The 24,293-nt window shown below is 27.5% G+C and overlaps 6 protein-coding genes across 13 annotated transcripts; 3 read left to right on the top strand and 3 right to left on the bottom strand.

Moving 5' to 3' along the window:
- Positions 1-4: 4 nt before the first annotated feature.
- LOC114122288 (gametogenetin-binding protein 2-like) lies at positions 5-8,049 on the top strand. 2 transcript variants are annotated; one of them, XM_027984896.2, is made up of 12 exons: positions 5-759; positions 1,121-1,320; positions 2,057-2,203; positions 2,268-2,483; positions 3,260-3,463; positions 3,508-3,691; positions 3,766-3,939; positions 4,823-4,933; positions 4,998-5,081; positions 5,163-5,670; positions 7,431-7,525; positions 7,591-8,049. In XM_027984896.2, the coding sequence occupies exons 1-12, from the start codon at positions 652-654 to the stop codon at positions 7,744-7,746; spliced, it is 2,187 nt and encodes a 728-aa protein (XP_027840697.1). In that variant the 5' UTR covers positions 5-651; the 3' UTR covers positions 7,747-8,049. The 2 variants fall into 2 exon arrangements, with proteins under 2 accessions (XP_027840697.1, XP_027840698.1); XM_027984897.2 differs by having other exon boundaries at positions 8-759; positions 3,517-3,691.
- Positions 8,050-9,049: 1,000 nt separating this feature from the next.
- LOC126548833 (serine--tRNA synthetase-like protein Slimp) lies at positions 9,050-10,390 on the bottom strand. The gene has a single exon (XM_050198311.1). The coding sequence runs from the start codon at positions 10,388-10,390 to the stop codon at positions 9,068-9,070; it is 1,323 nt and encodes a 440-aa protein (XP_050054268.1). The 3' UTR covers positions 9,050-9,067.
- On the bottom strand, positions 10,379-12,725 carry LOC114122292 (zinc finger protein 593). 4 transcript variants are annotated; one of them, XM_027984908.2, is made up of 5 exons: positions 12,569-12,725; positions 12,421-12,483; positions 11,714-11,809; positions 10,704-10,804; positions 10,379-10,627 (listed from the first exon to the last, which is right to left on the bottom strand). In XM_027984908.2, the coding sequence occupies exons 3-5, from the start codon at positions 11,807-11,809 to the stop codon at positions 10,387-10,389; spliced, it is 438 nt and encodes a 145-aa protein (XP_027840709.1). In that variant the 5' UTR covers positions 12,421-12,483; positions 12,569-12,725; the 3' UTR covers positions 10,379-10,386. The 4 variants fall into 4 exon arrangements, with proteins under 4 accessions (XP_027840709.1, XP_027840707.1, XP_027840708.1 ...); XM_027984906.2 differs by lacking the exons at positions 12,421-12,483; positions 12,569-12,725 and adding an exon at positions 11,872-12,135; XM_027984907.2 differs by lacking the exons at positions 12,421-12,483; positions 12,569-12,725 and adding an exon at positions 11,943-12,135.
- Positions 12,726-12,793: 68 nt separating this feature from the next.
- Positions 12,794-14,566, top strand: LOC114122294 (uncharacterized). 2 transcript variants are annotated; one of them, XM_027984910.2, is made up of 5 exons: positions 12,794-12,934; positions 13,528-13,667; positions 13,724-13,873; positions 13,931-14,111; positions 14,178-14,566. In XM_027984910.2, coding segments are annotated over exons 1-5 (804 nt in total). In that variant the 5' UTR covers positions 12,794-12,933; the 3' UTR covers positions 14,510-14,566. The 2 variants fall into 2 exon arrangements, with proteins under 2 accessions (XP_027840711.1, XP_027840710.1); XM_027984909.2 differs by lacking the exon at positions 12,794-12,934 and having other exon boundaries at positions 13,484-13,667.
- Positions 12,882-13,449, top strand: LOC114122295 (39S ribosomal protein L34, mitochondrial). The gene is made up of 2 exons (XM_027984911.2): positions 12,882-13,031; positions 13,109-13,449. The coding sequence occupies exons 1-2, from the start codon at positions 12,997-12,999 to the stop codon at positions 13,341-13,343; spliced, it is 270 nt and encodes an 89-aa protein (XP_027840712.1). The 5' UTR covers positions 12,882-12,996; the 3' UTR covers positions 13,344-13,449.
- A 127-nt stretch (positions 14,567-14,693) lies between the features above and the next one.
- Positions 14,694-23,917, bottom strand: LOC114122305 (zinc finger protein 709-like). 3 transcript variants are annotated; one of them, XM_027984924.2, is made up of 8 exons: positions 23,615-23,912; positions 19,391-19,522; positions 19,129-19,263; positions 18,447-18,575; positions 18,095-18,241; positions 16,260-16,337; positions 16,057-16,180; positions 14,694-15,531 (listed from the first exon to the last, which is right to left on the bottom strand). In XM_027984924.2, the coding sequence occupies exons 2-8, from the start codon at positions 19,520-19,522 to the stop codon at positions 14,822-14,824; spliced, it is 1,455 nt and encodes a 484-aa protein (XP_027840725.1). In that variant the 5' UTR covers positions 23,615-23,912; the 3' UTR covers positions 14,694-14,821. The 3 variants fall into 3 exon arrangements, with proteins under 3 accessions (XP_027840725.1, XP_050054247.1, XP_050054256.1); XM_050198290.1 differs by lacking the exon at positions 23,615-23,912 and adding an exon at positions 23,444-23,462; XM_050198299.1 differs by lacking the exon at positions 16,260-16,337 and having other exon boundaries at positions 23,615-23,917.
- Positions 23,918-24,293: the final 376 nt, after the last annotated feature.

Genomic DNA, 24,293 nt, shown 5'->3' with positions numbered 1-24,293 from the left:
GTGACGTCAACTTTACTCAAGTCCACGTCCAGGCAGCGGAGGGACGAATCGACCTGCGAAAATAATGTCGACGGCGATATTTTGAAGACGGGCGCGCTGTCATTCGACGTTCAGGGACCTCAGGACGATCGGACCGTGTGCTGCGGGATTCGGTGCCATCCGTTTGGTTTTGGTCGTTTTGGAAGTTTTGGTGCGTCAGGTTCCAAGGACGTTGTATACCAGTCTACGTTGATCGTCCCCGTGCGTTTCGCCCGATTGGCGATTTCCCTCCCGTCATCAACACCGCCACTCATTGCTCGCACAGTCGCACGTACTTCTACTACTTCTACACCGCGCTCGCGTTAAAGGCGGATTTGTACTCATCAGTGTTTCGCCCGTTTTTAATAAGACAAGTTTTTGCCGTCGTCGTGTGTAAAACATATAAACCTCGTACGTTTGGACGAGTATAGAACGAACGGTTAAAGGCCCCATACGCCGTTTTCACGTTTTCTTCGTTTTTCGGATCTACGTCGTCCGTACTCGGTTCGCGTCCAGCCGTGTGTGTTATTAATAATAATAATATCAACACACGCTCACGCATATACATATATATTTAGGTATATAAGGTCAATGGTATTCTGTGACTATATCGCGACCACACAGCAATCTTAAATGTTGCAAACAGAGAGGATGCCCGACCTGGTGGAAGTGATGAGAATGGGCAAGGACCATCGGCTCAAGCACAGGCAGTTGCCCCTACAAGTCGACGAGAACTTGACTGTGAGTTCGTCCTCCGAGTTTCCCCCATTGTTTTTTCTAGAAATTCTCATGTTCCCCTCAACACTTCAAATTGGAGAATCCAATGCTCACCATCGATCCCTACTGGCTAACTGTTTCAACAGCTTTGTTTCAAATCCTCTTGATAAGTTTCTTAAAAGCATTGCCATTATTAATTGTCTATTACCTACTATAATGTTTGGTGTTTCTAAAATTTAAATCAACGCGCTTAACAATACTATTTTTAGTTGGTTTTTAGTCTTGCGTTGTACTAGATTAAATTATGATACTTATAATACTTGTATTGTTGTTTTATATCTGTGACCTATGATTTCTTATGTAATTGACTGTCTTTTGTTTACAGTTGGTGATGGATCTTAGCAACGAAGATTTGGTACAAGAAGTAAAACAAGTACCACCATTAAAAGTTCAATCTTTGGATAGTTTTGTGAAAAAATATCGCATGCTAAACAAACGCGAATTGCAAGATGTATTGAAAGTATCCATTAAAGAAATATTAGATATAATGAGTGAAAGTATCGACTGTGTTGGATGCCGTAGAAGGTAGGTTTGGTTCCATTATATTTTAAAGTTAATTAATCTTAATTGTTGGCTGCTAACATGATCATTATCAGTAAAATGATAAAGTTGATCTTTCATCAATAATTCTGATCTAATGCCTTTGTAGACACAGTTTTTTATATAAATGTTTAAAATGGGGTTTAAAACTTTATTAATTAGGTACCGTTTAAAGATATTATTTATGTTGTCGATATTTTTGTTTTTTAAGAAATTAAACTTTATCAACTACCTATTAAAATATTTATTTACATTAAATATTAATCAATTTTAATGTTAATTTTCTAATAATTGTATAACATTTGGAAAAGATTAATTAAAATAGCTATTTTATTCATTTGCTGGGAATTTTTTTTCAACCCATGTCTTAGTTATAATTGGTTGGAACTTATAATAGTTTTTTCATTTTCTGTTTTTATTTTTAATGCAAAAATTGATGTACAATCTTAAACTGTTATAATTTATTAAATTTGTATTCAATTACTTAATTATTCCATATCTTAATATAAACTTTTTAATTTCAAGGTTTACTCTAAATTCCATTTTTACACAATTTTAAAGGTATATATTATGTTTCAATTTTTTTATCATTTTATTTTCTGTACCTTTTATCTTGTTTTTTTAATATGTTAAAATTACTTAAGAGTTACGTAACCTATATGTATGAGTAGAAGTTGAATTAAAATAGTAAATTACATTATTATGAAATTTTATATTTCAGCGCTGAAAAATTATTTGGTGAAATGGCCAAACTTGGTCAAAATGCATTGTTTCCTCTTGTTGTAGTTAATAGCAACTTTATTTCTATAAGATATGAATTTTATGATGAAGAAAGGTGCATGTATAATTTACTTCAGAACACCAATGGGTAATTTAATCTAATTTCAATAACATGTTTTTTAGATAATTAATTGTCAAAATATTTTTTAAAGGAATCGTTTATCATCAATTGCATCAAGTCGAAGGCAATCAAAAAAAAGTAAAAGATGTGTTTACCATTCCCTTGAGTCCCAAAGACTTGTCCGACCCATGGCAAGTGGATGGCAAGATATATGGAGACATATGACTGAACCATGTAGAGATGAAATAGTGCTTATAGAAGCTAGTAGTTTATTGAGCACACTGGATAATTACCTCAGAAAACATAGGTTATTATAATTTATTTTTTATATATATAGGATTAGACTCTTTTTCGTTTTATAGCTAAATATTCTATTTAATCTATTTCATGAAAGTATCTTTTAAAGTATTTAAAATGCTCCAAATACCATATTCATTTTATATATTAATTTGTAATTGCGTAAATTCATTAATATTTCTTATACTTTAAATACATTTTTAAAGTATCTTCTCATATCAGATAAGAATATCTAAATTATCAATATTGTCTTTAATTTGAATTTATACCTGTGTCGGTGATGTCTCATACATGTAACATAATTAAAATATTCAATAAAAAAATTCAAGATAGCATTGTTTTTAAAGGAATTTATAAACTTATTATTTTATTAATTTTACAATTAAGTATCAGTTTGACATTTTTTAACCTTTATGAAAAATAATAATTTAGAAATTATTTTAATAACCTCAAGTTTTTGTTATAATTAATAGTTTTCTGCAGTATATGTTTGAGAGTCAATAATTAACAAACCTTATTTTTGTCTTTAATTATAGGAAAAACAATTAGTTCAATTTTCTATGTTGTTAATATACATTTTTAAGTACCTTGTATATAAAATCATATAAACTTTTCATTTTCAGCAACAAAAATAACATCTTTTAAATAGTAATCATAATAAAATTTATGTTATGTGTTACAATTTCACTATTTTTTGCTGTTGATATTAGCTTATTAAATATGAAAAGTTTCCACTTTTATTTATTATATTATATATTCACATTTAATTTAAATATTGCTTATTAGATTTTGTGGTGATTGTCGTACAAAAGTGATGAAAGCATATGCATTACTTATTGAAGAAGAAGATCCGTCCAAAGAAAAAGGTTATATAGAAGAACTTTATGCAGGTATTAAAAGATGTGTTGGGGATAAACACGTCCATTTAGACACTGATATTAATTATATTGGTGCATTGATCAGTCGTGCTGAACCAGAATTAATGGGAAAGTAAGTTGTATACTAGTAAAATATTTGTCAAAATATTCATGAAGTAACATTAGTCGTAGGGAACGCCATGCTAAAACTATAGAGATTGCTCAAGAAGAGGTTTTAACATGTTTGGGTATTTGTGTATATGAACGATTACATAGAATACAATTAAGAATTAGAGAAGAACAATATACTTGCCAAGTTCTGGCAGCAGCAGCCATTGATGGTCTTGCCAGAAGATTTGAAGTACATAATAATCATTTAAATATTTTCTTCAATATAGTAAAATAGATTTCATAATTAAATACATTATTTTGTAGACTGCCATTGAAGTAAAACAAGGATTTACCAAGTTAGATCAATTTTACAATGAATTTTCAAAAAAAGAAAAAAAGACACAAAAAAGAAAACGGCTTAGGAAACAAAAAAGATCACAAAAAAAAGAAAACATGCCAATAATGTTGGTAACAAGAATATCATCACCATGTTGTGATGTAAGTATTCATTATATATTATGTTGTGTTTTAATTATAAAAAACTAATTATTAATAACACTTATTCTCATATATATATATATATATATATATATATATATATATATAATAATAGTATAATATCATTAAATATACAATACACAATATTGAATATAACAAAAAATTAAAAGTAAATAAACTTAAATTTTACTTATTATAGAAAACTTTATTCTAACATTCAGAATAAATTATATGATTAAAAATCATTGAATCATAATAAGTCACTAAAAAAATTATTTTTATAAGATTGCATAAATTAATATGTTCACTCAAAATTTGTTATTTTATTTCCATTTAACTCTCAATAAAATAAATTTATTTTTAATTTGATATAATATTCTACACATATTTTAGCTTAGATAAATTAAAAAATATATATATTAGGCTGCAGAGACTCATATTATTTATTTAAATTGTTAAAAAAATTCCACATTTGTTTTGCTCTGAATGCTGAAACTCTTATTTCATAGATGAGGAATAATAATTTCTACCAATTGTCCTCCAATATGAATGTGCCTATTGAGTTTGAAAGTTAGGTTATTTTAAAACTTATTTTACTTATTTTTAAAGGCTATATAGTTCCACTTAGTTAAAAATGATTTAATAAAATTATCATTATAGTGGTGTTGCAAAGCTTATATTATATAATACAATCATATTAATCATATATTATTAGTTTATATTATATTTGAATCATTGAGGAACCACTTTTTCTTGACTCTTTTTATTTGTGTCAAAATTTAGGATATATCAGAACCGCAACTCATATATAGTTATAATTCATTTATTTATTTTCTTGAATGTGTTGAATTCATATTAAATATTTATTATTATATTTATGTAGGGATTAGATGAATGCTCATGTGTTGATGAAGATGAAGATGAAGAAGAAATTGATTTTGGTGAAGATGATATTGATTTTGTGGATGATGTTGATGATGGTGTACAATCTAATGTGAGTTTTATACATTAAAAATTTGTTATTAGATTATTGACTGTTAATTTATTTTATTTTTTAGGAAAGAGAAGATTCTGATGAAAATTGTTGTTTTGTTTACGAAGAAAATTGTATGTGTGAACTTCATAATAAAAGATTGAAAAAAGTATGTATTTACTTATTTACTATGTACTGGGTCGTGTGAAATAATTATTTTTTTAACAGCAAATAATTTATATTTTTTCAGCAACTCAAAATGCCCGGTGACCGAAAAAAAAGTGTTTCGACTCCAATTAAACCATGCAGCTGTGTTGACTGTAATTCTAAAGGGACAAGAAAATCAAAAAAGAAAAAAAATAGTGGAGAGAAAGAAAAACGTAATAAAAAGAAACAAACCAAAAGCAGCAAAAAAAATACAAAAAAAATTAAGAATCCTCCAGTTCAATTACAAAGTGAAGCAGAAGAAGAAGTTATAAGTGCTTATAATTTGGTTATTGAAGATGATGATGATGATATTGAAATAGAAGATATGACTGACCGTCATTCTGCTGATGAGCATCAATCTGAAGTTGGTGACTGTAAGTCTAGTGTAATCAATCATGATCTACCTGGTAGTTGTAGTTCGTGTCCATCATTATGCGATCATTCACAAGACTATGGCTATGCATCAGCTGAAAATAACAATCATAGTAATAGTACCAGCTCACCAGATGGTTCAGATGTGGCATGCTCAGAAGGATTTTGTAACCACTCAGGTAATTTATTGATATTTTGCTGAAAAAATATTAAATACTAAATAGAGCTCATATCTTATGATTGGATAATTTATATTTGTACCATCATAATTAGTTCTAAGTAATATATTGAATACTATTTGGAATAAACACAAATTAAATGTATAGCTATATCCCACACATTTGCAATTTCAATTTACAATATTATTGTATTTCATAATTTTAAGTATAAATTTATTTAAATTAAATTTTAAAATATTAAACAAGTAACAAATATTATTTTAAGATTCTTTTTTAAACAAAAATTTGTTTTTTTACCAATATAAAGTTAATAATATTTTCTAGTATACCAGTATAATTTTTATCAGTTTTAAATTAAACCAAAATTACATTTAATTATTTTTTAATATTTGCTGTGTGCCATGACCCTACTGATTTTCAATTTTTCTTAATAAAATGAAAAAATCATTTTTTTATTAAATTACTTTCTCAGGATAATCATCATCTTTTTTCTTAATGCGTTAACTGCCACATGGCTGCTGGCGGTCATTTAATTGGTGTTTGTTACCCACCAAACATATTTTTCAATGTATTCCATATTTGTATATCCCAAATATTTGAAAAAATAGAAAAATGAAAAAAAAAATGGGAAAAAACGTATTATATAAAAAAAAAATTTAATGATTTCTGCTACACCACTGTCCTTATTTTAGTGCATTTTTGTAGCGCCATAAAAAATTTAATAATATAAAACCAAATTCATTTATGGTCGCCGGCGGTCATATGGTATGGTAGTAATGATGAACTATGAGTGCCAGCGATCACAAATGCATACAATTTGAGAATTACAAATGACCGTCGGCAGCCAAGTGGCAGTCAACGTGTTAAACTTCCCTAAGAATTTGTATATAGTGTATTATTTCTAAAAGTATATTGAACATTTTGCTACAAATGTTTTTCAATTCATCAATATTTATGTGTATGTACTTCCGTTTTTAAATATTCACATTAAACAGATACATCTTACAAAGTTTCCTAATTTTTGACCAGTACTTAAAACATTTATTTATATGATCAGCATGATTTGTATTAAGTGCTTAATTTCAGCCGTGTTCCAGAAAATTATTTTGATGGGAGAAAGATTAAGGTTGTACATTTTCATACTTATATAAATATAAGTTCATTCATAAAAACTACTTTGTTCTCTCTATATACATACTTGAGAGTTTTCTTTAAATATCATAATAGTAAACAATAAAACCCCTAAACCTATACTATCTTAATTTGATAACAAAATATATATTAACATAATTCTTTTAAGCAAAAACAAAAAAGATTTTTTAATTTAATTTTATCTTTTCTTTTATTATTTGCATAATATATTTTTATATGGCAACCTATCTAACTTATTTTTATAGAATGTTGTGTACCTATATTGTTTTTATAAAATGTTCTTTCTTATAATTAATCTTATCTTAATTATACACAGTTACTACTCAACTATTTAATAAAATTCAAATATTTTATTTATTATTTTGGGGTACAAATAAAGATTGCATATAATTCATTAATGGGGTGATATTCTAGCTCTATTGATAAATTTAAAAATACCTCATTAAAATGCCTAGTATAGTTAAACTCAATATTATAAGCACAGCAAATTATTATTATATACAATTTTTAAAACTTACTGTTAAATTTTTATTTTTCCCCTTAGATTTAAATTCAATAAGATTATAGTATATTATTTTAATTTTATTGTGGCATTAATTTTGTTGTAGGAGATGTACCTTCATTAAAAATAAAATGTTATTCTAACATGAGGACATTATCCTGCAAGTCATTGCCACTTCAACAGTTGTTAATAGAAGAACTGGTAAGTAGAAAATAAATTAAACTCATATTGACTTACCTTTCTTCTAATGACTGAATATTTTTTAGGAGAAAGATGCTATTGTCGTTGATGATACAATAATACCATCAGAGGAGGTGGAGATGTACAAAGTCTGTGCAATGTTAGTGAATGAGAAACGTCTAAAACTTAGAGAAACACTTAAAAGTGGATTTGCTAATTTGAAAGACCCTCAGTCCTTATGAGTCATTGTTGGAGTGTCATTCTCACTTCCCTTATTCCAAACCATTTTTAATAAAACCGTTTTAGTTAATTTTTTCATTATACTTATATAATAATATAGAAACATTTTTTTTTCTTTATTTGCATTCATAAACACAATATTGCGTTAGTTAATATTTGTGAATAATTTGTTCTGACTTTTTTTGAATAGTTCAATACAAATTTATTTAAGAATATTTTTTATATTATAAATTAAAATTTATTAGAGGAATATAATAGTTTATTTGATAACCATTATTAAAGAAAAAAGAAAAAATGTCCCATTATTTTTTTTGTGTTAAAATGTTTTGTTGTTTCCTACTTAATGATTAATATGGTTTCAATTGGGTCAGTAGTAACTAAATTTGATTATTATCTCAGCTCATTATATTATAATGTTAAGTTAAATTATTACGCGCCACTGTATAATTATTTGTTTTTAAATTATACATTTTGGTTAAAATAGAGGAATTTTGATATGAAAACCTTGAAAGTTTTTAAATAGATACTCGACTGAGGTATGTTATAGTTGATTCAAATATAAGTGCACCTATTAGCACTGCATGCTATCAATGATTATGTAACAAATTACAGCGTCTTGCCATCACCTGGCGGCACAACATTGTTTAGTACCGCATTCAACATTTGTAAAAGCAATATAATGAGTATCTATTTACTCTAATCAAAAGTGGTAAAACGTGGTGATCCTACGCATACGTGCAATACCATTGATTATAAATAGTACTATTTATTAATTATTTAGTACTGAGTGATGTCAAACAAAAAAATTAGCTTTATTATTACATTATATACATGATTCTTATAGTACGTATTGTTATAATTTGCTATATGACCTTTTACTGCTGTCTCCCACTATAACCATTTGTTTTTACCAATGGGGCTATAAACAGAATGATTTCGTAATGGTATTATGTTGTAATACAACATCTCACTTAAACATTTTAAACGATATTTTTCTTGGTTTATAAACCATAGTCCCGGATACTTGTACAAGTTATAAGTCCAAAAGTCAAAATATTAAGGCAAATATCATTCAATATCGATTGAATATTTCACCTTAATGAAAACACTATCGAAATGTGTCGTTCGTGTACAAATAATCAATGCTTTTTAAATAAAGACAATAAATAAATGGAAATAATATTTAATATTATTGAAATAATACTTCAGCTATACAATATTGTGCGTTTAAAATCTATATTATGATATATTTTTGCAATTGAAAAATTGGGATGTATAGTAATTTATGTGCACATACAAGACAAATCAAATAATATTAATGTTTTATTTAATCATATAATTTTTCATACAGTCTGGTACAGTGAACTCATTAACATTTTGTTCTAACAAACATCCTAGCAGTACATTAGTATCTACTACTTTACCGTTGACAATATGTAAAAAATTGTTTTTGTCTTTGCCAGACCAATAAATTCTTAAACGCTTGCTAATAAAATCCCCAGATAAAGATAACGAAGCAACAGCAACATAATTTTTACAGCTGACCGAGTACAATTCCACTTGAGCCCTTAAACACTCCCAATTTTCCAACTTTGAGACTGGCGAGTAAACTATGCGATAGTCTAAACCGATATTTTCATATAACTGTTTGTAAATGGTCAACATTTTGTCAAATTCGTCTTTAGATTTCAATTCATCAGTCGAACCAATTAAAACTTCAACAGCATTTGTTTGTACGGCAGAGAAAAGTCCAATGTTTTTGATAAAGGGTTTATACGATCGACCAGTTGAATACAATTTTAGAGGCAGTTTGTTTCCTCCTACACTCGCTTTGGTAAGAAATGCACAAAAAGATTGCAGACTTGCACCACCCATCAAGTGTAGATCTTGTTCGCTCAAAATAAATGTTTGGTCTGCATTGTCAATGTCAGCACCACATCCTTCGATAATTACACTTTTGATAAGATCTGAATTACAAAAAGGTATAAAATCAGACTTTTCTAAATATTCATTGAAATAAGCCATTGTTGCTTGTTCACATAGAGACGCTTCATTCTTAATATAAACAATTACGGGATTTATATAATCCAAACATTCCAAGGCTGTGCCAATTCTTAAATGATCTATGCAATCTTTATTGTCGATTTGCATTTTTCCACAGTGTTGGAATAAAATTTTACTTTCAGATAAAGGACACTCGGGATGTAAGCTGTTTGGTATGCTAAGACTAGGAATAACCACTTCTGTTTCTAATGCAGAGATATCGTCTCTCAATGACTTTAATCTTGCCATTACTTTTGATCTACTTTCTTTGAGCGTGAGAATCTCATTACCATTATCCTTTTTGATTTTTTTAAATTGTTCGGCAATTTTTTGTTTTTCAATATTTAAAGAGACGATTTCGTCTCGTGCACTTATAAAACTTGGCCATTTTTCATATATTTTATCTATATCGATATTTAAACCCCTTAAAGTAATATTATCTTTTAAAACATTAATATTTTTTAAACAATTCTCCAAATCCAAATATGGTTCAACAACAACATATTTATCAGATGTCTGATTATAGGGTATGTACAGTTTTGATGTACTATATTTTTTAGTTACCTTTAAAAGGGAATTAATAGAAAATAATTTTTTTATCATTGTAAATCTATATTTAATGAACAAATATCAGCAACTTGTTCAGGTTCTTTGTATTCTTCAACATTGATTGGTTGTGTAACAATGACTCTTTCTTTTGGAGCTATGTAACTGCCAAAACCAGCCGCTCTTTCAGCCTCTTCAATCGTATATGGCTCAAGCCTAAGTTCTTTAATTCGTTTCTTGTGTAATTTTGTACGAAAATGATCTTGTAAAACTTGATCACTTAAAAAGTAACGTCTAAAATATTGAATTCAAATTAGTCTTATAATTAATCAAGACAGTATGATTTATCTGTATAGGACATGGTACTTACGCGCAATGTATACAGTAGTGTTGTCCTTCGCCAGGTTTATCAAAATCAAGAGCTTGCTTTAACAAACGGTCTGCATTTTCTTTCTTTAAGTCATTATCAACCTAAAATAAAAAAATACAATTGGTAGTTTGGTAATCACTAATCACTTATGGGAGAAGGTTGTACATTAAAATTACAAATCATGCTTATTTATAAAAATAGTTTAAAATTTTGGTATTTTATTTATCATACAAAATAAAATGTTTTAATATAAACATTAGTTGTTTAATTAGGTATTTAATGACTTTATTAAATATTTTGATATTTAAACTTAAAATTAAATAATTTATTGCAGTTCTTAGTGTTTGTCAAAGATTAGAACACTGAGAAAGAATCAAACTTTAATGTTTACACTTGAATTATAAAAACCCGTGCAATAATTAGTTATCATGTTATCAATAGTTTAATAACGAATTGAAAATACATGTACCTAATTACTAATGAAAAATGTATTTTATCAAATATGTAAGTTCAAAAATAGAACATTTTAAGTGACTAACGAATTTAGCTAAACACATTCTAAATTTAAAAAAAATTAAATTTTGAAGAGTAGAATAGTAAAAATATAAAGACTTATATAAATCATTTAAAAACTGTTTACACCAACAAGAATAGTACAGTATCAATCAGACTAAAAAAATATCACAATATATTGCACAAATTATCTTATCGCATTGTGCAGTTTTACATATTAAAAAATTTTCACTGAGCTATCATCTATCTAAAGAATAAATATATTCTGTAGGTATGAATTAATTATCCATACTACCGTGGTGTCATTCACGTAGTATGGGCCATCTACATTGTGCTCGTCATTTGAATACAATCAAACGTCTTTTTTTTTATACAATATCTAAACCATATTAAGTTTTAAATAATATCAGATCGTTTGTTTTTGTAGTAAAAAAAAAACAAGTTAATCAGCATTTAGATAACTTGCTCAACAGTCAATTCTAAGAAACTTCAATTACCTCGTCAATGTCTCTGGCTCTATGTTTGGTCTTGTACTTGCGTTTGTAGAATGTATCTCCAACATGGTGTTTTTTCTTTTTCTGCGGTCCAGTCATCTGCAACGAAAAACGCGTTATCAATCGTAGTTCAGCGATTACGCGCGAGTTACAAACTCAACATTTGTATTTGTCGGCGACAACCTACGCGGTTAAAGATTCAACGTAGTACGTATACCAGAAAACCACTTACATACTTACATTTTCAACAGGAAATTACTTAAGGTTACAATGATTTGTGACCACACAGGAGTACAGGACTAAACACTAGGACTAGAGTAAAGAGTTATAGATTTACAATTTCCATATAATACGACGTGAATGCCACATGGCCGCGCGCAGAAGATAAAGGAAAGTTACGTTATCTGAATTTCCGACTTCTAAATTTTCAGTAGATAACCAAAAAATGGAAGTGCCAGTGTAACCAGAACGCGTATGAAGTTGGCAATTTTCTCAGGTATTGATAAGAAAATCAATCGCCCATGGTCTATTTGTATTTTGTACGACTAATTGCCTATGGTTTACCCACGCCCCACGGACTAAGATTAATCTTAATTCTTAGTATACTTCTCATTAATTAAAACTATAAAATACAATTCTGTGATGGTAAACAGCTAATTAATTATTTAACTAGCATTAGCTATTGCTTATTTTAAAGTAGTAGCTGTTACCTAAGGTCTCGTGTTCATTAAAACAATTTTCGTTCATTTGATGAACAAACTGTGAAAAATGCTCTAAAAACCAAAAAAAAATGCAATTAAATGCAAAAAAAAAATACTTAAATTAATTAGGATCACTCAAAACACGATTGCTACTTACGGACCAACGTTTCAAAACACCAGAAAAAAAGATGTCTTTGCATCAAAATATTCCAGCCCTAAATATAAAATTGGAACTAAATTATGAACTAGTTTCAAAATTTACTGTTGCATACTACCACAAAATAAATTGTAAGATCGTGCCATGAAGATGGTGCTACACTGCTACCCCACTAAGAATTTCGTGCTACCCACATGTGCTGATATTATCATTAGCTTATCAGTTATCACTTCTAACTTTTCAGTTTCCAATGTTTCCATACAATCATAGTAATCATACAATATTGCTGTTTTCGAGTTACGGAAACACGGAATAAGTCTATCGTCGAAACCGGCTCAATTTTTTCATTTTGAATCAGTTAAACAAGTAAGCCTTATTCAGATTATAACTCATCAATTTCCCATACATCCTTTTGAAAACCATTCAGAATGGTGTTAGGTCAAATTCTACGTAGCACTTTCCAGTAAGTTATTGAACATTTTTTTAAGTTGATTCTTAGCACCTATTGGTATTTTTTTTCACTATAATTATTTATTTTAGAAAAGTTGTTGGAATTACTCCTCATGGATCTACACCTACTAATTTTTTAACACCTTCAACGTTGAACTCTTGGTCTATTGACTTTGTTCGCACAAAAACACGTCATCATTTCCCTCGGCCTAATGAAGCAAAACGTATTAAAAAACATGGTTGGTGGACAAGAATGGCAACAAAAGAAGGACGCAAAATACTGCAGCGCAGAATACTCAAAGGACGATATGTCCTCAGTCATTGATTTTATTTTTTTTACTTATGTTAAAATAATTTATAGTTAGTTTTGGCAATTTTGTGCTCATCGTGTTTTATAGACTAAAATAAAATAAAAAAAAAATAATAATAATTCAATTATAGTCATTTATTTTTTACTTGATATATCTTGTATGTTGTAATGTGCCTTGATTATTTATCATTTTTGTTAGTGATATTGAAATCTTTTGGATGTAAGCCGATGTGCATGACGCGCTGTTTTAGTGAAGCAATTGAAGTTAGTAAAATTAAACGAAAACATAGTCGGAATGCCAACTATTACGTGCCTTTACTTTCAGAAACAAGACGAGAGGTAATTTTAATAAATCTTATTTCTACTATTCCATCTAATTAGATGAATGATTTTAGTCTATTAAAAAAATTGTTTCTATACAAATGTCTGGTCATTATATGAGTTGTACAACTATACTTCGCGATGGTAATATTCTTAAAGATTGGAAGATGCTATACATGCCAGAAGAGATGAACAAATTTCATTTAGATGATGTCTATAATTCTGTAAGCAATATTTTATACATTTATGTTATTTCAATTATATAAATTGTTTATACTCAGGTTTCTACACTTATGAAAGATTTACCTGAAGGTGATATTTACCTGATTGAGAACTATGTGAAAATGCCAAACAATGTGAATATTGCCGGTGCCAATTTATTTTATGTTAAACTACAGACACTTGCTATGCTAATTGCTCTTATAAACAGCAGCCAAACTAAAAAGACTGAGGATAATACTCGTAAATATTTACCAATACATATTGTTCTACAAAAATGTTTCACAATTTTTTTTTAAATATGTTTAGAAGAATCTACGAACAAAGTAGTATTAATGAAAGCACGTTTACACGCCAGACTATTTCGAATTATTGTTGGTACAGAAATCATTTCATCACAAGATATAACTGAATTGATGCTAAAAGGCACCTTTCCTGAATATATTACTCCTGTTGTTCCTGCAATTGATGCTACTTTAACTTATAGATCAGTTAAAGAACCAATTATAAAAGAACTTATGTCCAATGGTCTTATGTTAGCAATGACTTTTGTAGATCTAGTACTGAATTCTAATCCAAAAAGTATTCAAGCACTTAATGAAAGTTCTAAGAGACAATTAAAAACAACAAAAAAATTATAATTTTAATTTATGCTAGTGATCGTTTAATGAAAATAAAAATATACATATTTGACTAGATTTCATTTTTTAAATTAACAATGATCTTATATAGAAATACACCTACATTTTTAGTTTCTTCAGTGTATAAGATAAATAAATTATGTACATATGAAAGGTATTAAAATTAATCAGATTGATAGTGTAATAATTAATATAATGCGATAAAAAGAACATTAATGCTAACTAGAATAAAAGTATAAGTAAATGTACATAATAAAAACCATATGATAGTATTTGAATAATTTGATTATCTAAAATATGAATTAACTCAATTTAAAACAAATTTAATCTGAAATTGTTCATGGTATAATTATCTCCGTGTTTCTTTTTTATATGACGATTCAAATCGTTTTTCTGTTGATATCTGTTATTGCATATTAAGCAATTGTAAGGCTTTTCCCCTGTGTGTACTCTCATGTGTATACGAACCTTCTCTGGTCGACTAAACTTACGCAGACAGACTTCGCAAATATACTTTTTTTCATAGTGTACAACTTCATGCTGGCGTAATGTTGACAAGCATTTAAACGAAGAACCGCAGTTCATACACTGATAAGGCCTTTCTCCAGTGTGTTGACGCTGATGAACACTCAACTGAGATTTATTTGGCAATTGTTTACCGCATATCTCACATATTAAGCATGTAAAATGAATACGTTCGTGGATTTGTTTTGATGCTTCATGAATAAAAGTCTTATTACAATATTGACAACTAAAACATTTAGATTTATCAGACTGGTTGTAGATAAGTGCCCATTCTCTGGAATTTGGTAGGTCGTGTGTTTTAATGTGGAGTATAAGATTTGCCAAACTGTCAAAACTGATGGAACATAAATCGCATGGATAGTATGGTTGTTGAGCATAGAAATGTAATTTTACATGATTTTCAAATTCCAATAAATTTGAACAGCGACGAAAACAATGATGACAATCTAATTCTTTCAAGTTATGGTTCAACAGAATATGGCGTCTCAATTCTGAACCTATACAATAATTTATATAATAAAAAACAAATAATTTTACAATTATAAGTTATATTATATTAGTAGTCAGAGATTATAGGTACAATCTCTATATATATGTAAATAAAATGCTGTTCATTAGTAAGCGTATAACTTAAAAATGAATGGACCTATTGGGCACATTTTTTTTTTATAATGTCTTTAATAGTCAAATTAAACTTTTTACGGAAAGAAAAATTGGAAAATTTTTTTTTTTGTTAGAATGGACTCTTGGCCATATGCGTGTATTTCCTGAAATTCGGCATAGGTATACGATTTACACAGACGTATAGTATCCTACTAATGACAATACCTACTCTAAATATTTGACAGATCGACCAGTACATCCTAAATTGATACTGCCTAATTTATTATGAACTGATTTATTGAACTGGGGCCATATCAACTATAGCGTAGACAATCAAAGTGTGAATGGGCTACCTACGGCTATTATAGCCCCACCACTTCAACTAATTAGACATAGGTACTACAATTAGGTATACTCACCACAGGTAAAATGAAGTGTACAGCGTAAACATTGTATTTGATTTATACTTCCAAGGGTATTTTGGGCTGTAATATCACATTCCCTCAAAATATTGCCAAACTCATTACCTCCATCATTTTTTCCCTAAAAAAACATAAGTATTATTAGCGGAATGAAACATCGATACATCATACATTAATGTGTTAATCGTTAATAGTCTCACTTGAACTATCACTTCATTAATATCAAATTTAACATCATCTTGAAAGATTTCAGAAATTTCTAACGAGGCATTGTCAATCTATACATACATTATTTAATTATTTATTAATACTATATTATAATACCTATATGACCATACATCAACCACTTCTATAATAATATTGACAACTATAATTTTATTTTTCAACATTATAGGTAGGTAAGTAGGTACCTACAAAATGTTTAAGTTTTATTGTAACAATTATAACTATTTACATTTAAACTATTAAATATCAAATTATAAGTATAACAATAGTGTCATTTTGAAGAGAAGGTGGCGAAGGTACCTTGCCCCTATGGCCCTGTCTAATCTTATAATTTTTAGAAAATATAATGTGATGCATCGGAAAATTATTCTTATAAATTACAATGATGATTAATAGTTCCAATATAGAGATATGACATGTCACATGTGTGGTGGCGCAACTAGGGGGTGTAAAAAGGTCTTTTAAAGTTAAAATTTAGTAACCTCTGTTTTTTATATCTAACTTTTATTATTTTATTGAAATACCATGAATGCTATATTTTTAAATTATGGAAAATTTCCTGAAAAAATATTTAGTTATTTGATCGTAAGTCATATAATATAATTCATTATAATTCATTCCGTACACGGATATTCCCATAATATTGTTAGACGATTAACGATAAAGACAATAAAGTATACATTACGAAGAAATATATTGCTTACGAGTTATTTTTAGCCAATAGGTTACATCAAAAAGCACGATATCTCTGTGGCGCATTCACATATTTAGTAGCACCCCCTGTTTTAGAGGTCTAGTTGCGCCTATGCACATGTGTACCTTACATACTAAATAGTGTGTCGATAGTGGGTTTCGAATATTGTGTGAAGGAAATAAGAAACCTAAAATTATGTACCTATTTATTACGTTCAGTAGTTCTAATTTAGTTTCATAAGTTTTAGTTTTAAAGTGAATTTACCAATTATTAAACTTAAAGGTAAATAAAAACATATTTTTAAGTTGGGTAGAAGTAGTGTCATTTTTAAATCAGGGCCCTTTATTCCCTAAGGTATATCCATGTTACAGAAGCACAGGACAAATATCAGTACAGATAATAGGTAAATTAACAGCATGTAATACAAGTTCACTGTCACAATAAAACTAACTTTAGTATGAATGTAAATGTGTCATATTATGCACTTGAAAGACTGATACAACACTTAGAGGTGAGACCCCTAAGACACCTATAGAGGTGTATTAGAGTCTAGAGAGTAGGTGTACGGGACTATACAGCGATTACAACAAATACCAATTATAATGATAATTATAAATTTTATAAAGAAATGCATATTATACATAATACGAGTATACATATAAAAATATTAATTTTGTAATTATACAATTAATGGTAAAAGATGAGCGGATACTGTGCTTTTTCTTTTTAATTTATGTGACTCACCACACACTGTGGTTGTTCCAGAATCATACAATATAAACATAAATATAGTGGATTTATAAAAATTAAAAAAATCGTCAACTGAAAATAACAATGATGGATAAAAATAAATTAATATCCAATTATTATCCATATATTATATGAATAATTTGTTTATTTTAATTGTTTTTTTTCTTTAATAATGTTTGGTTCCATAGATAACGAAAGATTATTATTTATGGTTGATTGATGGTTCAGAAGAAGTATAAGCAACAATAAACAATATAGTATTGACTAATTTTCCAGTATAGCGATATGGTGTTACCTATTTAAAACATTTTTTACCGTACATCCCCATGATCTTAACTTATGAATTATGATATAATAGCTTCTTACATTCATAGTATCTCGTGATATATTTCCAACAATCATCGACATTAGTTTCGTAGTGTTATGACAAAACTCAAATATAGGATATACATCTTCTACTTGATTAATACAACTTTGACAAATTTTTAGTGATAGCTGATCAGTAGGAGATACCTAAAAATAAATATGCAATTATATCACATACAGGCAGAAATATGATCAATCTACTAGCAACGAGATATTGATTTTTTAATAAAATTTACATAGATATTATGCCAACAATGTTCAGAAAAATTAATAATATTATATACAAGTAACATAAAAAATAAAAAATACCACCGCATTACAGTAGTGTATTATTTAAAGTTAAAAAAATTACTTTGAATGTTAAAAACGTGTTCATCTTATCAGCTAAGCTCACAGAATTTTCATCAAGTTGATTGTAAATATACAATAGTCCAGGATTTCCACAGATACGGCAAAGTTGCAGCATTCTTTCTTGAAAGGTCTGTTTACAAATAGTGAAATCAAAAATGCATTAAATATTTCTTATTTTTGTTATTAATATTTTAATTAAAGTTACCCTACAGCCTAAGTAATTGTAACTAGTTTTTCCTTATTTTTTATTTTTAGTGTATATTTTAAATCCATCGACCACTGTTTATGAATCATGATTTATAACAATCATAATCATAAATCATAATATAGGTACAAGATGTCAGAAAATACATAAGGTATGCAGGTACCTAGGTACCATAATATGCTGTCGGACAGATTACTTTGGAAATGTGTATTACACAACTATACATCGAACAGACATTTTTATTTTTGATAAAACAAGACCACTGACCAGAGTCACATAAATTATTCTTTTAACTGCTATTATTATTATAAATTCATAAGTGTATAACGGTCCAATTGTAAGTACCTACCTAATTTTAAGGTGCTACATACCTATATATAACATATACGTATCGTATCAGTATACAAAAAAATCTAGTATATATATATTTTACTTAATTATTAAATTATAAGCCACATCAATCTGGCTAATTTCTTACACTATCTTTTTTTTCTAGAAGTTTGATCATCAAGTCATTAGTATGAATAGCCATTTCCACTATCTGATTCAATGTATTAATTTGATTGACACAAGCATTGCATGCCATTGTTGAAAGACGGTCGTTGAGTGTTATCTTCAATCCAAATAAAATTATGAATATTATTATTATTTAAATATTAAATAAATAAATAAGTATGTGTAGATCCAAATAATAAAAAATAAAATAACAATATATTTTATAAGTAGAAGTAGGTACATACATTTATTGTCAACAGTGTGTTGATCTTTTCTGATAAATCCATTGATTGTCCTAATGATCCAAATATATTTATTGAACCAACGTCCCCACATATTCGACAAAGTTTTCGAATTCTATCATTGGATGATGACATCTATAAATTCAGTAATTTCATAATTATACATTTTCCATTATGACTGATTCTCAAAAAGTATGAATATATTTAGAAATATTTGTTTATATAAAATTCAAATTTATCATACAAAAACAATTTTAATTTTAACTATTATATTATTAATTATCTTAATTATAATTTTTATTTATTAATCAATATTTTTTTTTAATAATAACATGCATTTTTTATTTTCATATCCTGAAGCACAGTATTTTTTGAAGTATTTCATTAAATAAAAAAGAAATTTCATCTAAGTAATTAGTTATAAGTTAAAAATTATGATAAAGCATTAAAAATTTTAATTTGAGTCAGCTTTTTATGGAGTAAATATATTGGGGTCTCAATATAAGTACATACAAATGTATTTAACTATTTAATGTCAAAAAAAATCGCATAATATGACAATGACTATATGAGCACTCGATTCGGTTTACGTGGACAATTTTAATTTTATCATGACGTTAGAATATACACATATGTATTATATATTATGTATTTGTTTCGTCAATGCTATGAGATAGTGTTTATCGAAAATAATAAGAAACATAACTATTTAAACCTGAATGTTATGTCTTTTGTACGCCTTCCACCTCAAAATAGTAATTTTACTTAGTACCTATGTTATATTTAGTTTTATTTATGTACCTAGTATTTGTTTTTCAATGGTATAGTTTACATGTGCAAAATATAAACTTTTTTTGATACTAAAAATATTTGTGTGTTTAATGTAAATTCGGTTTTTATGGGCAACCGCTTTATATACAGGCAAACAGAACAGATTCCAACGTGCGCACATCTGAATTGAGACCTCGAGTTAAATAATAATAATTGTTATTTTTATAAACGAGTATAAAGCAAAGAAAAAAATACATAATTGATAAAGATTTCGAACTTTTACTAACGCTGGTTGTTTATCCTATATGATTTACCGAACCTAGTTTGTAAAAGTCCGAACTACAAAAAGAGTAGTCAAGTGAGTAACGCTCTGCTGTATAGTAGGTCATTATAATTGATGTAGGTATTAGATTTGAATCCAATGATAGGTATCATTGTATAGGTACAAAAAACGATTCTGAACGGAGATAATTTGTCAGCCTATATAGGCTATAGGATATAACTTCCAGTGGTTACCGGTTGGTATAAAAGGTGGTTTATGTTTTAATGGCCAGAATACATCAAAATTTAAGTTCTTTTATAAAATGATTGTTAGCCAAACTTATGGAACATCTTGTATTAAATTTTCAACTCTTTATAGATCCTTATACAAACATTTTTATGAATTATACCTACAAAATAATTTGCAAATATTCATGATTTTATTTTAAGAAATTTTTGGTCAATATTTGAACTTCAAATGCTAATAAAAAAAAAAATTGTGCCTATATATCTTAAAAATTTTGAACCGCTATAAGAATAACTTATGAAGAACTTTGTATTAAATTTCTAAATATTATAACTCAGCCAAAATATTTTTATCGATATTTATAAAAAAAAAAACCAAGCAAAAATGAATATTTAGCCTTAAAATACGTGAAATATTTTGAAAATGATATACCAATTTTAATAACTGGTGAAATTATCAAGTACCAATTACTTATACTTTTTGAATAGTAACAAATATTTAAAATCGTTTTAGGATATAAATCGTTATCGTTACGCCATTTCATATAAAAATGTAAAATTCAAACACACTTAAAATTTTACCTATAATAATCTGAGTTTTTTTATAGCTACTTGAAGGAAAACTTAGTGTTGAATTTTTTAACCTTGGATATAAACACAAACAATTTAATGATTTTTCAACTACAAAATTACTTGCAAATTTTCGCGATTTTGACATATTTCGTAAAAATTTGAATTAAAACGCTTATAAAAAAAAAAAATTAGGACAAACGATTTTTGATTTTTTTTAACTACAATAAGAATAACTCCTAAGGAACCTTGTATTAATTTCCACCTTATTTTGGACACCCAAAAACTTTTTATAGACACTACAAAAAAATTCTAAGAAAAATTTCAGTTGTCTATAAATAATACAAAAAAAGTCAAATTATTTTGAAAATTTAACCGTGAATAGATAACGCTAAAATAAAAAATTTTCTGAACATTTTAAGTATTTACCTACAGTGACTCGTTTTTGAGTTACAACTATCTATATATAAAAAAATCGATTTAATCGAAAACTGATTTACCATAAAAATTTCCATTTTACCGTAATTTTTTTGTTGTTTTTCCCGATTTTTTTTTCTAAAACAGGTGGAAATGTCTTACTTTTGATCTCTATAATACACTAAGAATATTCAATTTTCCACCAGAACTACCCCCCTTAAATTTTAAATTGAATCATTATTTCAAATTTTCAACAAGTTATTGTGTACACAAAAAAAAAATACACATCTCTCTGTTCAGCATCTAAGAGGTAAATCAGTGGGTACCACAGTGTTGTACAGTGTTGGTATCGAATGAGTCATTGTATAGGGATGTTAAATTTGAATTCAATGATGTATATTGTATAACTATGATACATATTGTCTCTGATATTACAAAAGTTTGTATAATTTTTCCTAAAATATTCCATTTCTTTTATCATTAGTATATTTTATTATTATAATCAGTTATATTTTTACCATAATATATTAACTTACATAACTCAAAGTATAATAATATATTTTTGTAAATTAATTGTAATACAATAAAATTTATTTTTATATTTTATTTTTGTATAAAGGTTATAATCTGTACAATAAGTAAATGTGATACAAGAATAAACATAATATAATAAGTATCAACATATATTATTAGATATTAAGTTAACAGTTTATAATAAATTGTACTTAGTACCTACATAATATTACGTTTGAGGAAAGCAACCATTTTATTTGTACAATTAAATTAGATTTATATTATCTATAAATAAATAAATCGAAAATATTAATAAGTAAAGTAAATGCATAATAATATAATATACGTAAAAGTTATCGTTATCGTCAAATTAGTTTTTCATTTTATTTTTATAAGACTATAATAAACTATTCCCCGCGCACTTCGTTGCCTGTATAAAATGCATCCGTTTTAAATTTGGTTTCTTCATACTAACATTTAACGAAACGAATGTGAATAAAAATATTTTTCAACATAATATCAACTGAACATGATAGTTGTCTTCCCCATCGTTGATTTTTTAACCATTTAAAGGCAACATTTTTTTAAAATATTTTTTTTGAACAACTCAAATTTGATTTTTTTTCATTATGAACCAAAAACAGACAACTCATAATTTATAAGTACAATATGATTCAAACTATATGAACCAAAAACAACGAAAAGTTTTATACTGTTAAACTACACTACATCGACTATCCACTAAAATATTTATTTCTAATAATAACTAATAATTGGTAACACAGGTGAAAAGAAATATCTGAGTGTATTTTTCGATTATTTTAAAAATGATAACTCAATTTTTCATTAATTAACTATAAAATCAAAAATAGGCTTAAAACCTGCTCTACAATGTACTCTATCATTAAAAAAAAAAATCAAGATATCAGATAAGTAGTTTCAAAGAAATTTTTGAGCTATTTATGAACATTTAAAATTTATTCCATTTTGTAGCAGTTTTATAAAAACGTTTCTAAAAATTATTCATCGAGTATAAATGCAAGGTTTCTTATAAAATTTTCAAAAGTAAAAAATATTGAAAATATATAAACATAAAATTTTTATACAAGTATTTAAGTATAAAATTTCGTAAAACCTCGACAATTTTTAAGCAAAATGTTTGAACAAGCTTTTCAATATAGGTAATAACCTATATTATAAAACCAATTTTCTACCGGCCAAATAATTTTTTTTATGTACCTACATTGAAATTTCAAATTTTTATGACAGCTTACTCACTTGTTAAATAAATATTTCTCCACATAAGACTAATGATAGACAAATTTTTAACAAAAAAATTAAAGTAGATTTATAATTTTATATATTTTAATATTATAATAATGGTAATCCGAGCGAAAAAATATATAATTTACCAATTGTATAAGCAGATCAAAAACGAAATATACTTACGGTTGTCGTTGAGCGGAAGACTACAAACCAATACGATCAACGTTCATCCAATATCTGAGTAACGTTTACGCCGAGGAATCAGCTGTTCAATTGTCAAAGTACAAAAAAAAAAAAAATGTCTACCGACGACGGACGGTCGAAAAGTTATGAAAAGACGCTTTCCATGGGGTACGGTCGGTATGGACATAGGCTAAATAGTAATTAAATTTGTAATTTCTATGTCAGCAATATTTTACATCTTGGCCATCAGTAATGACACACATGGAATAAAAAAGTTATTTAACCAGAGCATTTTCGAAAATAACTATGATTTAATTTTAAGATGATCGATGGCTGTCATCAGTCTGCCGATGGAACCATGCGACAACAACTTCTACCAACTATTCAGTGTGACCACTTGCAAATCAAATATCAATTCACATATTCTATGTCTCTGTGATGAAATGATTGTTTAAAATTTTAAAATGATCGTGTTAGAATTACTTAGTAGACAGCAGGTACACATTTTTTAGAACATTATTATTATTATTATTACAACAATTCTGTATATTCGTATCCACTATCCAATGTCAGTGTGTCACAGTCGTAGCCCGAGCTAAGTAAAAAAACAAAATAATAATTTCACGACGATGTACCTATAGTATATCGAAGCAGGAGTTGTCCATTTAAACTGTGTAAA

This window comes from Aphis gossypii, chromosome 1 (assembly GCF_020184175.1).
Source record: "Aphis gossypii isolate Hap1 chromosome 1, ASM2018417v2, whole genome shotgun sequence".
In the NCBI taxonomy this organism is placed as follows: Eukaryota; Metazoa; Arthropoda; class Insecta; order Hemiptera; family Aphididae; genus Aphis; species Aphis gossypii.
The sequence above is the reverse complement of the archived record's forward strand: the minus strand, read 5'-3'. Positions and strand labels throughout refer to the sequence as shown.

Bases quoted from the DNA above. Each gene is read 5' to 3' on its own strand.
- LOC114122295 (XM_027984911.2), top strand. From the start codon at position 12,997: ATGGTGTTAGGTCAAATTCTACGTAGCACTTTCCA. The intron at 13,032-13,108 runs GTAAGTTATTGA...TATTTATTTTAG, and splicing joins ATTCTACGTAGCACTTTCCA to AAAAGTTGTTGGAATTACTC.
- LOC114122294 (XM_027984909.2), top strand. From the start codon at position 13,497: ATGTGCCTTGATTATTTATCATTTTTGTTAGTGATATTGAAATCTTTT. The intron at 13,668-13,723 runs GTAATTTTAATA...GAATGATTTTAG, and splicing joins TTTCAGAAACAAGACGAGAG to TCTATTAAAAAAATTGTTTC. The intron at 14,112-14,177 runs GTAAATATTTAC...AAATATGTTTAG, and splicing joins AAAGACTGAGGATAATACTC to AAGAATCTACGAACAAAGTA.
- LOC114122305 (XM_027984924.2), bottom strand. From the start codon at position 19,522: ATGTCATCATCCAATGATAGAATTCGAAAACTTTGTCGAATATGTGGG. The intron at 18,576-19,128 runs GTAAGAAATTAG...ATTTGTAAACAG, and splicing joins TTCTAGAAAAAAAAGATAGT to ACCTTTCAAGAAAGAATGCT. The intron at 16,181-16,259 runs GTGAGACTATTA...ATGTTTTTTTAG, and splicing joins TTAATGAAGTGATAGTTCAA to GGAAAAAATGATGGAGGTAA.
- LOC114122288 (XM_027984896.2), top strand. From the start codon at position 652: ATGTTGCAAACAGAGAGGATGCCCGACCTGGTGGAAGTGATGAGAATG. The intron at 4,934-4,997 runs GTGAGTTTTATA...TTTATTTTTTAG, and splicing joins ATGATGGTGTACAATCTAAT to GAAAGAGAAGATTCTGATGA. The intron at 5,082-5,162 runs GTATGTATTTAC...ATATTTTTTCAG, and splicing joins ATAATAAAAGATTGAAAAAA to CAACTCAAAATGCCCGGTGA.
- LOC126548833 (XM_050198311.1), bottom strand. From the start codon at position 10,390: ATGATAAAAAAATTATTTTCTATTAATTCCCTTTTAAAGGTAACTAAA.
- LOC114122292 (XM_027984908.2), bottom strand. From the start codon at position 11,809: ATGACTGGACCGCAGAAAAAGAAAAAACACCATGTTGGAGATACATTC. The intron at 10,805-11,713 runs GTAATTGAAGTT...TTTTTATTTTAG, and splicing joins GAGCCAGAGACATTGACGAG to GTTGATAATGACTTAAAGAA. The intron at 10,628-10,703 runs GTAAGTACCATG...TCAATATTTTAG, and splicing joins CACTACTGTATACATTGCGC to ACGTTACTTTTTAAGTGATC.